This window comes from Marmota monax, unplaced genomic scaffold, assembly GCF_021218885.2.
Source record: "Marmota monax isolate L192 unplaced genomic scaffold, Marmota_monax_Labrador192_F-V1.1 WCK01_AAM20220418_F8-fsc00230, whole genome shotgun sequence".
NCBI classification, from domain to species: Eukaryota; Metazoa; Chordata; class Mammalia; order Rodentia; family Sciuridae; genus Marmota; species Marmota monax.
In genome coordinates this window covers 150928-164430 of record NW_026693365.1, presented here as the reverse complement: position 1 = coordinate 164430, position 13503 = coordinate 150928, and the positions used below count along the sequence as shown (strand labels likewise).

Genomic DNA, 13503 nt, shown 5'->3' with positions numbered 1-13503 from the left:
GGTGTTTTGCCTTGGGGGTGGGAGCAAGCGCCTTCTGGGGGCTGATGGCACTTCTAGGGCTGGCTTGTAACTCTGGACTTCATGGGGCAGTTCTGCATAGAGGAGGAAATCTGAAAGGAATCACCCAGGCTCTGGTTGGACTTGGGCCATGCCCACACTCCTGCCCTCAAGTGGAGCACCCATGACAGGCACCACCCACCCCAGTGAGTTCCCTGTCACAAGGCCAGCATGCAGCTCAGTGTCAAGAGCAGCACATCCCAGCACATCCCACCGCCTCCTTTACAACAGTGATAATGACCGCCTGCCACTCAAGGAGGCCCAGGGTCTGATACTGAGTGTGGAGAGCAGGCTTTGCCCTGATGACTCCATGGTGTGTGGAACAGCAGTCCTCAGGCTGCGCCTGCCCTGGTGACTCCATGGTGTGTAGAACAGCAGTCCTCAGGCTGCGCCTGCCCTGGTGACTCCATGGTGTGTAGAACAGCAGTCCTCAGGCTGCGCCTGCCCTGGTGACTCCATGGTGTGTACAACAGCAGTCCTCAGGCTGCGCCTGCCCTGGTGACTCCATGGTGTGTAGAACAGCAGTCCTCAGGCTGTGCCTGCCCTAGTGACTCCATGGTGTATAGAACAGCAGTCCTCAGGCTGTGCCTGCCCTAGTGACTCCATGGTATGCAGAACAGCAGTCCTCAGGCTGCGCCTGCCCTGGTGACTCCATGGTGTGTAGAACAGCAGTCCTCAGGCTGTGCCTGCCCTGGTGACTCCATGGTGTGTGGAACAGCAGTCCTCAGGCTGTCCCTGCCCTGGTGACTCCATGGTGTGTAGGACAGCAGTCCTCAGGCTGTCCCTGCCCTGGTGACTCCATGGTGTGTGGAATAGCAGTCCTCAGGCTGTGCTTGCCCTAGTGACTCCATGGTGTGTAGAACAGCAGTCCTCAGGCTGTGCCTGCCCTAGTGACTCCATGGTATGCAGGACAGCAGTCCTCAGGCTGCGCCTGCCCTGGTGACTCCATGGTGTATAGAACAGCAGTCCTCAGGCTGCGCCTGCCCTGGTGACTCCATGGTGTGTGGAACAGCAGTCCTCAGGCTGTGCCTGCCCTGGTGACTCCATGGTGTGTAGAACAGCAGTCCTCAGGCTGCGCCTGCCCTGGTGACTCCATGGTGTGTAGAACAGCAGTCCTCAGGCTGCGCCTGCCCTGGTGACTCCATGGTGTGTACAACAGCAGTCCTCAGGCTGCGCCTGCCCTGGTGACTCCATGGTGTGTAGAACAGCAGTCCTCAGGCTGTGCCTGCCCTAGTGACTCCATGGTGTATAGAACAGCAGTCCTCAGGCTGTGCCTGCCCTAGTGACTCCATGGTATGCAGAACAGCAGTCCTCAGGCTGCGCCTGCCCTGGTGACTCCATGGTGTGTAGAACAGCAGTCCTCAGGCTGTGCCTGCCCTGGTGACTCCATGGTGTGTGGAACAGCAGTCCTCAGGCTGTCCCTGCCCTGGTGACTCCATGGTGTGTAGGACAGCAGTCCTCAGGCTGTCCCTGCCCTGGTGACTCCATGGTGTGTGGAATAGCAGTCCTCAGGCTGTGCTTGCCCTAGTGACTCCATGGTGTGTAGAACAGCAGTCCTCAGGCTGTGCCTGCCCTAGTGACTCCATGGTATGCAGGACAGCAGTCCTCAGGCTGCGCCTGCCCTGGTGACTCCATGGTGTATAGAACAGCAGTCCTCAGGCTGCGCCTGCCCTGGTGACTCCATGGTGTGTGGAACAGCAGTCCTCAGGCTGTGCCTGCCCTAGTGACTCCATGGTGTGTAGAACAGCAGTCCTCAAGCTGTGTCTGCCCTAGTGACTCCATGGTGTGTGGAACAGCAGTCCTCAGGCTGTGCCTGCCCTGGTGACTCCATGGTGTGTGGAACAGCAGTCCTCAGGCTGTCCCTGCCCTGGTGACTCCATGGTGTGTGGAACAGCAGTCCTCAGGCTGTCCCTGCCCTGGTGACTCCATGGTGTGTGGAATAGCAGTCCTCAGGCTGTGCCTGCCCTGGTGACTCCATGGTGTGTGGAACAGCAGTCCTCAGGCTGTGCTTGCCCTAGTGACTCCATGGTGTGTAGGACAGCAGTCCTCAGGCTGCGCCTGCCCTGGTGACTCCATGGTGTGTAGGACAGCAGTCCTCAGGCTGTGCCTGCCCTGGTGACTCCATGGTGTGCAGAACAGCAGTCCTCAGGCTGTCTCTGCCCTGGTGACTCCATGGTGTGCAGAACAGCAGCTCTCAGGCTGCACCAGTTTGTAATGCAACAGTTTCTCAGGAATTTCTCCATATGGGCACAGTTGCCCAGGCGGGTGACGCCGCACCTTGTGTGTACAGTGAACAAGCAGCGTCCCCCAGCACTCCCAGAAGGCATGAACTGATAGTTAACTTACGTGTGTCAATTTATCAAACTCTATCAAGGAGCGCCTGGACCTGTGGGCGTCCCAACTCATACTAGGAACACCAGACACAGGAGCTTATCAACCTCCATAATTCCAACCCTCTCACTCAAGACCCATATAAAGAAGAGCCCCAAGATTGAACACAGCAGCACCCTGACCCTGTCACTTGCTCACTTGTCACAAGTCTTGCCCAGGAAAATCACCACATGACAGATCTCTTGTTCTGTCCCCTTTGGGATTCAGCACTGTGCCTTTTCTCCTCCTGTGACAGCGATACGTGACCCACTCCAAGCTGACACCTCAGCTGACACTCTGAAGTTCCTGTGCATCAGGAACCCCTGCCTTGACCACCCTCATCTGACCACCTGCAGTGGCCCTGCGACTCTGCAGTCCTCTCTCTGCCTGTGCCCTGGGCTCAGCATCCTGTGACCCCACAGCTGTCTTAACTGTTTCTCGGTCTTTCTGTGACCTATCTGTATATCCTTGTGAAGTGTGATGTGTGACTTGAGTGTGTGGATGTGGAATTAAGACCAGAATGGAAGAAGGTGTGATTGCCCAGCTGTGACCACAGGTGACCCACGAGTACTTGGTGAATTGCAGCCCCTGACGTGGAGAAGCCTGTGGACTCACTGGTGTCTAGTGGACTCGGGCATAGTGGGAAGAGGGGATGGTTTGGTCTCTTGGCAGCATAGCTTGCTCATGCTCTGAGTGTTCCCTCTAGAGACCACTGGGTGGCTGTGTCCTCTTCCCAGCTGAGTGGCCACTGAGGGCTTTGGAATCCTGAGGAGGGACTCTGGGACTCCAGGGGTCCTGCCCTGTTCACGGGGTTTGCTGGAGGCTGTGTCTCATGCTCCCAGGATGGTGTGTCCTCCTGGATGGGGCTGGTTGTGTGGACAGTGGTGATGATCACAAGGACTCGGCTGGTGTACACTGGCTGGCTGGTTGGAGGAAAACTGCGTTTATTGACAGATTCAGAGCCTGTGCAGCACACTGTCTCTGTCACCCGCTCTTGAGACCATGGCTGTGTTTTGTAGTTGTTGTTTTTTATAATCTGGAGCTTGGAGAAGCTGCAGGGGACCCTGTGCTCAGCTGCCGCAGGCGGAGGCTCCCACCCCAGGGCCTGCACTCCCCAGCAAGGGGCACAGGTAGCTCTTAACCGTGCTCCTGGCTCCATGGGGACGTTTGGCCTCCACTGTCCTGTCCTGCCCAGGTCCCTCCTGCTCTGAGAGTGGGTGCATCTTGTGGGCTCTGCCTCCCTTCTTCCTGGATGGAGCTGGCAGAGCAGCTGGCTTCTGAAGAGGGCACCCAGTGTCCCCTCACCCTGGACGAAGCTTGCTGGGTGCTGCACACAGAGCGTCTTTGGCCAGAGATCCAAGCTCAGGTCTTTTAAGGAAACCTGACTCAGGGAAGGGGAGACTGCTGTACCCGAGTGGCTGTGTTTGGGGAGTCAGTTAGAGGGTCCTGCAGCAGCTCCTCCCCCTCTCCTGCACCCCCTTCAGCCTGCAGCTGTTTACTTTGAGGCCTGCCTGACTTCCTGGTGGGGCCACCTGGAAGCAGACCTTAGCTGGATGGGAGCTGTGGGTACTCTACCAGTGCAGTGAGGGTCTGGCTGGGCTGCCACTGCTGGACATTAGGGCACGGCCCAGTGCCTGCAATGTGCACTCAGCACAGGACCCACAGATGTGCACTCAGTGCCTGCGAATGTGCACTCAGCACAGTACCCACAGATGCACACTCAGAGAGTGCCTGCAAATGTGCACTCAGCACAGTACCCACAGGTGCACACTCAGTACAATACCTATGGATGCACACTGAGCCCAGTGCCCACAGACGTGTACTCAGCACAGTACCCACAGATGCACACCCAGTATAATACCTATGGATGCACACTGAGCCCAGTGCCCACGGACGTGTACTCAGCACAATACCTACAGATGCACACTCAACATGGTGCTTACAGATAAAAGGGTCACTTTGGAGCCCCCATGAGCCATCATGTGGGGTGCTGAGACCACAGAGGTGAGTCCTCGCCCCATACTCACCGGGTGTGGAAGGGCTGGGTCCAGGGCTCGACCATCACACACACTCACAGCTCCACCAAGGTGCAGGGTATAAGTGCACTCTGAAATCACACAAGGCCAGACAGACCCTCTTCAGCATGACGTGCTGGTCCTACCTGGGGGCTCTTGAAGCTCACTCTGAAGGGCTGCAGCTGCCAGGGGACAAGGAGTGGCTTATGCCCGTGTCCAGCAACTTGCAGGCTGGCCAGTGACCAGGGCCCCTGAACCGGCTCCTGAGATGTGGCCTCCCCCAAGCACCAGGGAGGAAAAGCTGTGGCTTTTTCTGAAGGAGCATGGTGACTCCAGGGCCCAATTACCCCGTGCTGCTGACGGGCTGCCCACACTGCCAATTAGCTGGGTCTGGGCCTCTGTGGAGCCCATGCCCCGGGGCCCTTTTGAGTGCTTCCCCGCTGCCTTGGTGGCAACTCTTTCTGTCCCCATGAGAAGGCCTGCTTCTCTGGGCAGCCCTTTGGCCCTGGGCTCACAGGGTCATTGAGTTCTGGTGCTGAGGGCCGGGCCACACTTCTGCAGGGAGCCACACTCCACATGCAGGAGGGAGGCCGGGGGCGAGGAGGCTGTGCTGAGGCTGGAGGTGGAGTCAAGCCAGAGCCCTGGTGGGCCATGCTGCTTTGGGGGACTCGACAGCTCCTTAGGTCCTGACCAGCTCAGAGCCCCAGCCCTGTGCTCTCAGGGAAGGACTGGTCAGGCCCAAGAGGCCAGCCACCATCTGGCCTGTTTCCCAAGTCCATCTCCCCTGAGCTCACTGGTCTCTCCTCTCTGATTCCACCCAGCACCCCTCCTCCAAACACGCTGGTTCCCCCATCTCCCCCGGGTGTCTGGACTTGCTGTCCCCTCAGGAGTCTCTCCTTCCACATGCTGGCCCTGCGTCCCACACTCCTTCAACCCCATGCAACCCAGGATGTCATTCTTCCTCCCTGCTGGTCAGCCTCCTCCTAAGGCTGTGAGAATCTGGGTCCTGCCTCTTCTGGCTTCTGGTGGCTCCAGGGCTGGTGGCACTCTGGGTCACTTTGCCTTCTCCTTGTGCCAAATCTTCTCTGTGTCTCTTGTAAGGACACTAGATATTGCTCTCAGTGCTACCAAAACAATCTACAATACTCTTCTTGTCCCCAGCTCCTTGATTACATCTGCAAAGACCATTTTCCAAATGAGGTCACGTTCACAGATTACAGAGATTCAACGTGGACACATATTTGGGGGCCATCTTCCAGCTGATTACAGCCATTGTACATCTTTTCCTTAGCAAGTGTCCCTGAATCCCACTGAGTGTCTATTTATTTGAGTACTTTTCTCCCTCCTGATAGAATGTAAATGGCCTGAGAGCGACTTCTGCTGTTTTGTCCAAATCTGTACATCCGGTGGCTATAGGACTCCTGCACAGGACAGGGGCTGGGACAGATGGATGGACAACTTGATCAGCTGTGGCCAAGAAGGGTGTTGGCAGAGGAGAGCAAGCGATTCTCCCAGGAGAGCCAGTGTGTCCTGGCCAGCTGCCCCTGGTCTTTCCAGAACTCCTGGTCCTTCGTGAGCCTCTTCCTCAACTAACCCAGCGAGGGTTAGAAACGCAGAGCCCATAGGCCCAGAGTCCAATGAGCTCATCCTGAATCTTTGCACAAATCCCCTAATACCCTCTAAAGCTCCCAGGAATCAAAGACTCTTGTCAATTGTCAAAGATTTCATTTAAAAAGGACATAATATTACGTATACAGTCCTGACAATATTCCAATATTGATAGTTAAAAAAAAACATGGGTAAGGTTGGAGAATTGATTGATGACTGACAACCAAGTAACAAAACTGTGGTACCAGGTTTCCTGTAGCTCCCAGTTCTCCTACCTCATTACCTAGCGCACCTGCTGACTCGGCTTTGGCCAGCTTTTCCAGTCAATGGAGGGTCAACACTTGCTCCTTTACCTGGGCACACCAGTGTGGGCCTGCAGCTGCAGGAGTGTCCACAAAGCCACCCCGACTCCCCCGCTGGTGCTGCCAGGCAGTTCTGCTCTTCCCTAGGAGGCATGTGACAGCTCACCTTACCTTTCAGGCCACTCACCTGCCAGGCCACAGGCTTCCATGGGAAACTTCAGTTTTCAAGAAGAAAAAAAAATAGCCCTCAGTTTGGGACAAGACTTAATGCTGCAGGACTTCCCTGTTTCCTAGAGAGTGGGAGGGACTAGTCCCCCCTGACCTGCAGCCGGACGGTTGAGTAGTGCTCCTGGACTGGCAGGTGCTGGATCCCGAACTGACCCTTCCTGCCCCTGCCAATGAATAAACCCAGTTCCAGGGCCTTGGCCTTGGATGGATGGTCCCAACAAGGCTTCTGGTAGCCAAATGTAGGTGACCTTCCCTCCCAGCAGGCCTTGGGACTTCCAGATCCCCCTGAGCTTCTCGCTGCATTCACTCATGAGCATAGCAATGGGGAACAGACCCCGCAGCTGAGGCTTAGCCTGCCTCTGGAAAGCCCAGGTAGAGCACAACCTATTGGGAGACGCCTTGTAGGAACTGGTTTTGGGAAATGAACTCTTTCCAAGTTCATTTCCAAGTTCATTTCCAACTCTACCAGAGTTCAACCAAACTCAGCATTTCTCGGCAAGTAGATTATTAGCCTCTTCTGGAATTCCTCTCTGGTCTCCTATTTTCCACCCAAGACATTGCAAACTCCGTCACCCTGCCCCTCTCCTACTGCTGCCCCACCATGGAGAAGGCCGCACCTCTGTCCAGTGCAGCATCAGAAGCCATAGACCCTTGTGCTGGTTTGTGAGATGGTCCTTGGAGGATCCTGAGCGAATGCTGTACTCTGAAGGCAAACGTCAGCCCAGGTGAGTCAATAGAGAAAGGACGTTGGCTGGACTGCAGCGCTGTGGGCTCCAAGTGTGTCTTACAGCCTCGGACGGACGAGGTCACCTGTACACAGACAGCAGGTATGTGCGCGGAGCCGCCCAGACTCTTGGCATGTTATGGAACCTGAGAGGGCCTCTCGTTCTGGTGGGCACTTGCATCAGAAGCAGACTTCCAGCCAACAGTCTTCTTCTTCTACCTCATTATCCTGACAGGATTGAAGCTCATGCCTGTAAAATTAACCCTGAACACCACGGAAAGGCCTGGAGTATTTTAATGCTGAATCTTCCGAGTTGGATCTGTGAGGACGTACAAATTGGACTCTATGACTGATCCCAGGCAGCTGTCCTAGTGAACCGTGCCATGGACCTGACCTGGAAAAACAAAGCCCACCCCTGAAAAGATGTCAACTCAGAGTTCAGTACGGCCCCTGGAGGGCTCAAACAGCTGCCCCTCCTCCTGAGTCCTCGAAGCTTCCATTGTTAAAAGCCACAGCTCATCGTGCAGCAGAAGAAAATGATACAATTACGCCAGGCACAGTGGACCAGGAGCCTCCCAGCAACTCAGAAGGCTGAGGCAGGAGGATTGTAAGTTCAAAGCCAGCCTCAGCAACTTAGCCAGACCCTGTCTCTAAATAAAATATAAAAAAGGGCTCAGTGGTGGAGTGCCCCTAGGCTCAACGGTTGGGTATCAAAAAAAAAAAAAAAAAAAAAAGAAGTCCACATTATAAGAAACAATGGTGGGTGACTTCCAAAATTACTAGAACGGTTTATCACCAATATCATGGGGGTCAGTGTGTCCTTGTAGCAGTCTGTGTTTGCTGGTTGGGTAGAGGGTTTCCCGTGTGGGAAATACAATGTATGGCACAAGCTAAGAACTTCTTAGAAAGTGTGTTTTCCTTTATGGAGCATCTCTCTAGAGCTTGAGTGACAGGGAGCTCATTTTACTGAAAAGGTTACACAGCAGTTAAGTCAGGTCTTACACACGCAGGTACCTCTACCGACTCTGCAGCACTCAGTCTTCTGAGAGGTCAGAAAGACACACGACTTTTGAAGGCCCAAACTGGCCTTCAAAACTGACTCGATTGGCTTTCCAAGGCCACAGGTATTAGTGACAATCAGGTCACTCCTGCTGGACAACACAGATCAGCCCCTTGTGTGGTGGTCCCTGGGAGGCCTGTGACCCTGTTAGGATGCAAGCTGCCAGGCTTCCGAGATGACACAGTGTCCTTAACCAGGAAGCCCTCTGTGACCCACCCATTGAGCCACAAACCATTTGTGATCGGGAACCCTGAGGGGGTCCTTTTGAAACAGCATCTGGGACAGGCTCCCGGATCCCTGATGGGGGCTGTGCCCACCACCCACGTTGGCTCGGACTCGTCCAGTCCCGCGGTTCCGTAGGGCCCCGTAGGAGAACTAGAGCAGAGCAGAGCAGCGGGTTCTCCAGGGCAGCCGGCACCCCTGGCCTGGACGGCTTTCCCAGGCCACAGGTCAAGCCTCCCGTGCCACCACCTTCCTCTTCCCTCCAGGAAAATCAGTGGGACCACAGTCCGTGGGCAGTTCAGCTAGGGCCTGTCCTCTAGTTAAAAAGCAGACCATGGCGGGGTTGTGGGCTCATGCCAGCAGTCAGGCCAGCTCCTCCAGTACCAGTGCCCTGGGTGTTCTCAGCAAGCTGCCCTGAGCCCCCAGGTGTGGACGCTGTCGTTGGTGTTGTACACGTCACTGCTGCTCACTGTCCCGAATCTGCTGGACGCAGGCGCTGACACTCCGCGTGCAGTGAACTTCTGGGCTGCACACCCTCGTGACTGGGGACTGTCACCAGGTTAAATCCAGGAGGGTCCCCGTCTGCACCCCCACAGCAGGCCCTCAAAGGACCCAAGGAAGGCCTCCTCCAGGAGACCTGGTCTGTGACGCTTGCCCAGGTCCCGGTCTCACGCCAGCCCTGTCCCTGAAGCCAAACTGGCCATGGCCAAGCCGCATGGCTGGCCTGACGCTCCCCAGGGAAACACCTCCAGACCTGGGCAGCGTTCCTTCTGTTTGGGATCACCCCGCTGCCTCCTGTGAAACCAGGTCGACAGGGCTGGACTCCCAGAGGCTTCCAGGGAAGCTGGCCTCAAACCGACTGCGTGGCCTCCCGCGGAGAGGCTTTGCTCACCCTGAGCTCAGGTGGCTCCAGCTGTGAATCCAGAAGTAGCCTCCTTTCCTGCCTTCCCCACCCCGACCCCAAATGCAACCTGAACACCCAGACAGAGAGCTCTTGGCCACTCCATCCCACCCCTGTGTCCAGTGCTCAGCCTGGGTGGTCTCCCTGCCTCCCATGGGCCCCCCACCACCTCACAGCCTGCCCACACAGCCCACCCCACCAGTGGCTGCTGTCAACGTCCAGGCTGTGTGTCACCGGGAGCCCTCGGGTCCTGACTTTGCTGGCCATGCTGGTGCGTGCTGGGGGCTTTGCCCTCTGGCCGCCCCTGGAGCCTAGACCCCAGCCTCCCTGCCCCTCCAGGTCTCTCCACTTCACGCTGCGTCCTTCCTCTGGGCTTCTCAAGGCTAAACTGCCTGAAGCTCCTCCTTTTTCTTTACCCTTTAATATGAGTAACTCTTCTCCCTGCCTTGAGATGTGACTGTCACTCCACCCAGGTGGCCTTCCTGACCCTTCTAGCCTCTTGTCTTGTGGTCTCCTGTGTGTGCCTCCACTTACACACCACTCTGCACCACACCCTGCGTCCTCTCTGTGGGGCACTAGCCCTGTGCTGGGCTTTGGGGGTCCAGGGCAGGACAGGGCAGACATGGTCCCCACCTGCCTGGGCATCTGCATGTGTTACAAGGTGACCGAGATCAACTCAAGCAGTGATAAAATGCTTTTTATTTTCTCAGCAGCTGATTGGCTGGGCATGGGATTTACATAGGAAAGAAGCAGAGGCTGGTGCCCCAGGACCACCAGCACGCCTGTGCACTCCCCCAGGTGCCCCAGGACCACCAGCACACCTGTGCACTCCCCCAGGTGCCCCAGGACCGCCGGCACACCTGTGCACTCCCCCAGGTACCCCAGGACCGCCGGCACACCTGTGCACTCCCACAGTCCTAAGAAGGCTCGCTCAGGTGACTCTTGAGCTCTTTGTGCCGCGGGTTCGAGGCTCCAGCTCCTCACCATCCCACGTTCTTGAGGATGGCAGGATGAGCTGGCATGCTTTTCTGTCTTCTGAAATGCCTATGGCGATTTTAAAGGTGGGGGAAATTCGTTAAACTTTGCCAAGTTCTGCTTTGCTCATGAATTAAGACAAAAAACAATAAAATCCAGGAGCAACAGCAGCCATGAAGTCGGCCTCTGTGATCTGAAGGAGACCAGATGTGGAGTAATAAGGAGGCTCGGCCCCACCAATGCCCAGAACCTCCAGCTTGGCACAGGGGCCCCATCAGAGGGGCCGCAGGTTCTCAGCTGCTGCTGGAGATGGGACGCGCCCCCTGCTAAGGCCCGGCTCCACCCCGGCCCAGGGCCTTCCGCAGGGCCTCCTTAAACTCCTTGTTCCTCAGGCAGTAGATCAAGGGGTTCAAGATGGGCGTGAGGACTGTGTACACAGCAGAGATGAGCTTGTTGGAGCTCCGGGTGTCGATGGCCTGGGGACGGACGTACATGAAGAGCAAGGCCGTGTAGAAGATGGTGACAACAGTGAGGTGGGAGGCACAGGTGGAGAAGGCCCTCCAACGGCCCGTGGCCGAGGGGATGCGCAGGACGGCCAGCGTGATGTGCCCGTAGGAGAGGATGGTGGCCAGGAGTGGGAACACCAGGATGAGGAAGGCCAGGACGAAGTCCACCAGCTCTGCAGTGGAGAAGTCTGTGCAGGCCAGCTTGAGGATGGGCGAGATGTCACAGAAGAAGTGGTTCAGGACGTTGGAGCCACAGAAGGTGGCGCTGGAGATGAAGTAGACCTTGATCACAGAGATGGCGAAGCCACTGGCAAAGGAGAAGGCCACCAGCTGGACACACAGCCCCGTGGTCATGATGACTTGGTAGCGCAGTGGGTGGCAGATGGCCACGTAGCGGTCGTAGGCCATGGAGGCCAGGAGCACACACTCGGTGCACACCAGGGAGCTGAAGAAGTAGAGCTGAGTCATGCACCCCACAAAGGAGATGCGCTTCCGCTGCAGGAGGAAGCCGTCCAGCATCTTGGGGATGATGTCGCACACGTACCAGATCTCCAAGGTTGACATGATGCCCAGAAAGTAGTACATGGGCCTGTGGAGGGAGGCGCTGTTCCAGACGGTGAGGATGATGGCCAGGTTCTCCACCAGGACAAAGAGGTAGGTGAGCAGGAAGAGGAGGAAGAGCACGTACTGTAGCCTGGGGGCCGTGGGGAAGCCCAGCAGGATGAAGGTGCCGACCTTGGTGGCGTTCTCACCCCTCATCCTCTCCACCTGCAAAAGAGCAAGGGGGAAGCATGGCAGGTGGAAGGGCAGCAGAAGGGGACAGAACCAGGCCTGGGACGGGACCCTGGCCCTTGCCGGCAACAGGGCAGGAGAAAAACAATCTCCAAGGTAAGCATTGAAGACTAGATGCCTTAGGTCCCAGGTCACTCTAAGACGGGGCCCTGGAAAGTCCTGTCCACTCCTGCCCAACAAGTGCCACACCCAAGGCCTCTGTGGCCGTAAGGACATCCACAGCTCCTCGCACGGTCTCTGATCCAGGCAATGGTTGTGACTGCCAGGCCCTCTGGGCTCACCGTCAGGTGTCTCCCCGCTCTGCCAGGTGGCAGAGCTGGCCCAGCTCTGGTCAGACCCCAGTTGGCTGGTGTCTGACCTTTTGCCTGGTTCAGAGTTGATTTTATCAGGGATGTGAGGCCAATAGAGCCTCTGGAAAGGTGGGGGACAGGTGCTAAGCAGCTGGACCCCACCCCCAGACTCTCCCTGGGTGCAGTACTCAGGAAAACAGGAAGGTGGCCAAGTCCCTGGCTCTGTGCATCAGAGGGGACATCACAAAGGAGGGGACACATCTAAGTTCTGGAAGAGAGAAAGCTGACATAGAGGGGTGTCCAGGGCAGGAGAGTGGAGAAGGCCCAGGATTTTCTCCAGAGTCCACAGCTGAGGCGCCATCCTGCACCCTGCACAGGCTGCGTGGAAGCGTGTGGGTGAGAGGCGGGCTGGGAGCCGGGTGGCAGACTGGCTTCCAGAGCAGGGAAGAGGCGTCCAGGCAGAGCTGCGAGCCCAGCTCTCTGGATGAGGATGCCCAGCTGTTACCACCTGGGCGTCTGGACCCCTGGCTCCTCCTCCCAGCCTCGTTGCAGCCCTGGGGGACCAGGCTCCCTTTAGAGGGGGAGTGTGAGGCTCCACGGGGAAGGTTTAGGGACTCATCCCCAGCGGTGGCTGTTGCAGGACACAAACCTGGGTCTTCTAATGCCAAGGCTGCCACTCTCCTGATGAAATACCAACAACAGAAGGACTGAGCCCATTGGGTGCTGGCTGGAGACTGGGATTGTGAGACAGGTAGATACAGGGCTGGGAACCCCACGCTCTAGCAGGCTCTAAGAACAGACGGTCACAACCTCAGTAGGCAGAGAATTCGTTCTGAAAGACGGATTTAACCAACCTGAATGTTTGAATTGACAAGCCACCTGGCTGAGGAGGCTTTGTGACAGCCGTGCTCTGGAATGCCATGCAGACATGGAGCTGTAGAGCTGGGCTGGCCAGCTCCGACACAGTGCCAGCACACCTGGGAAGCGACCTAAAGGAGGAGGCCCCTGGGCTCAGGGCTTCCGTCTCAGTGCACTTGGCCCTGCTGCTTTGGCCCTGTGGCGGCCCAGCACCCCGAGTACAGAGGACACTGCCATACACAGTGTGCCAGAGGACACCGCTCCTGTCACGGAGGCCGGAAAACAGAGAGGAAGAGGCTGGGGTCCCCATATGCCCTGTGAGACACTGGGCCCAAGCTCCTAAAGGCTCCACCACCAGCTGGCCACCAAGTCTTCAGCATAGGGCCCTTGGGGACCCTCCAGATGCAGACCACACAAGGCCCATCCTCAGACTCAGATTGTTCCCAAGAGTGGCAATGAAGGCTCCAGATGTCCCCACAGCACAGGGTCGGGGAGGACACACAGCCAGCAGAGCAGCCTGAGCGGCCACCCAGGAGGGACAGAGCCATGCTGGACACAGGGCCAGGGAGGTGCCTCACAGTGAACCTGTTCTCCT

The 13503-nt window shown here is 57.0% G+C and overlaps 1 protein-coding gene across 1 annotated transcript; it reads right to left on the bottom strand.

The window, feature by feature from the left end:
• Positions 1-10283: 10283 nt before the first annotated feature.
• LOC124101178 (olfactory receptor 6B2-like) lies at positions 10284-12104 on the bottom strand. The gene has a single exon (XM_046456965.2). The coding sequence runs from the start codon at positions 11974-11976 to the stop codon at positions 10789-10791; it is 1188 nt and encodes a 395-aa protein (XP_046312921.2). The 5' UTR covers positions 11977-12104; the 3' UTR covers positions 10284-10788.
• Between the last annotated feature and the right edge of the window lie 1399 nt (positions 12105-13503).

Bases quoted from the DNA above. Each gene is read 5' to 3' on its own strand.
- LOC124101178 (XM_046456965.2), bottom strand. From the start codon at position 11,976: ATGTCCTTACGGCCACAGAGGCCTTGGGTGTGGCACTTGTTGGGCAGG.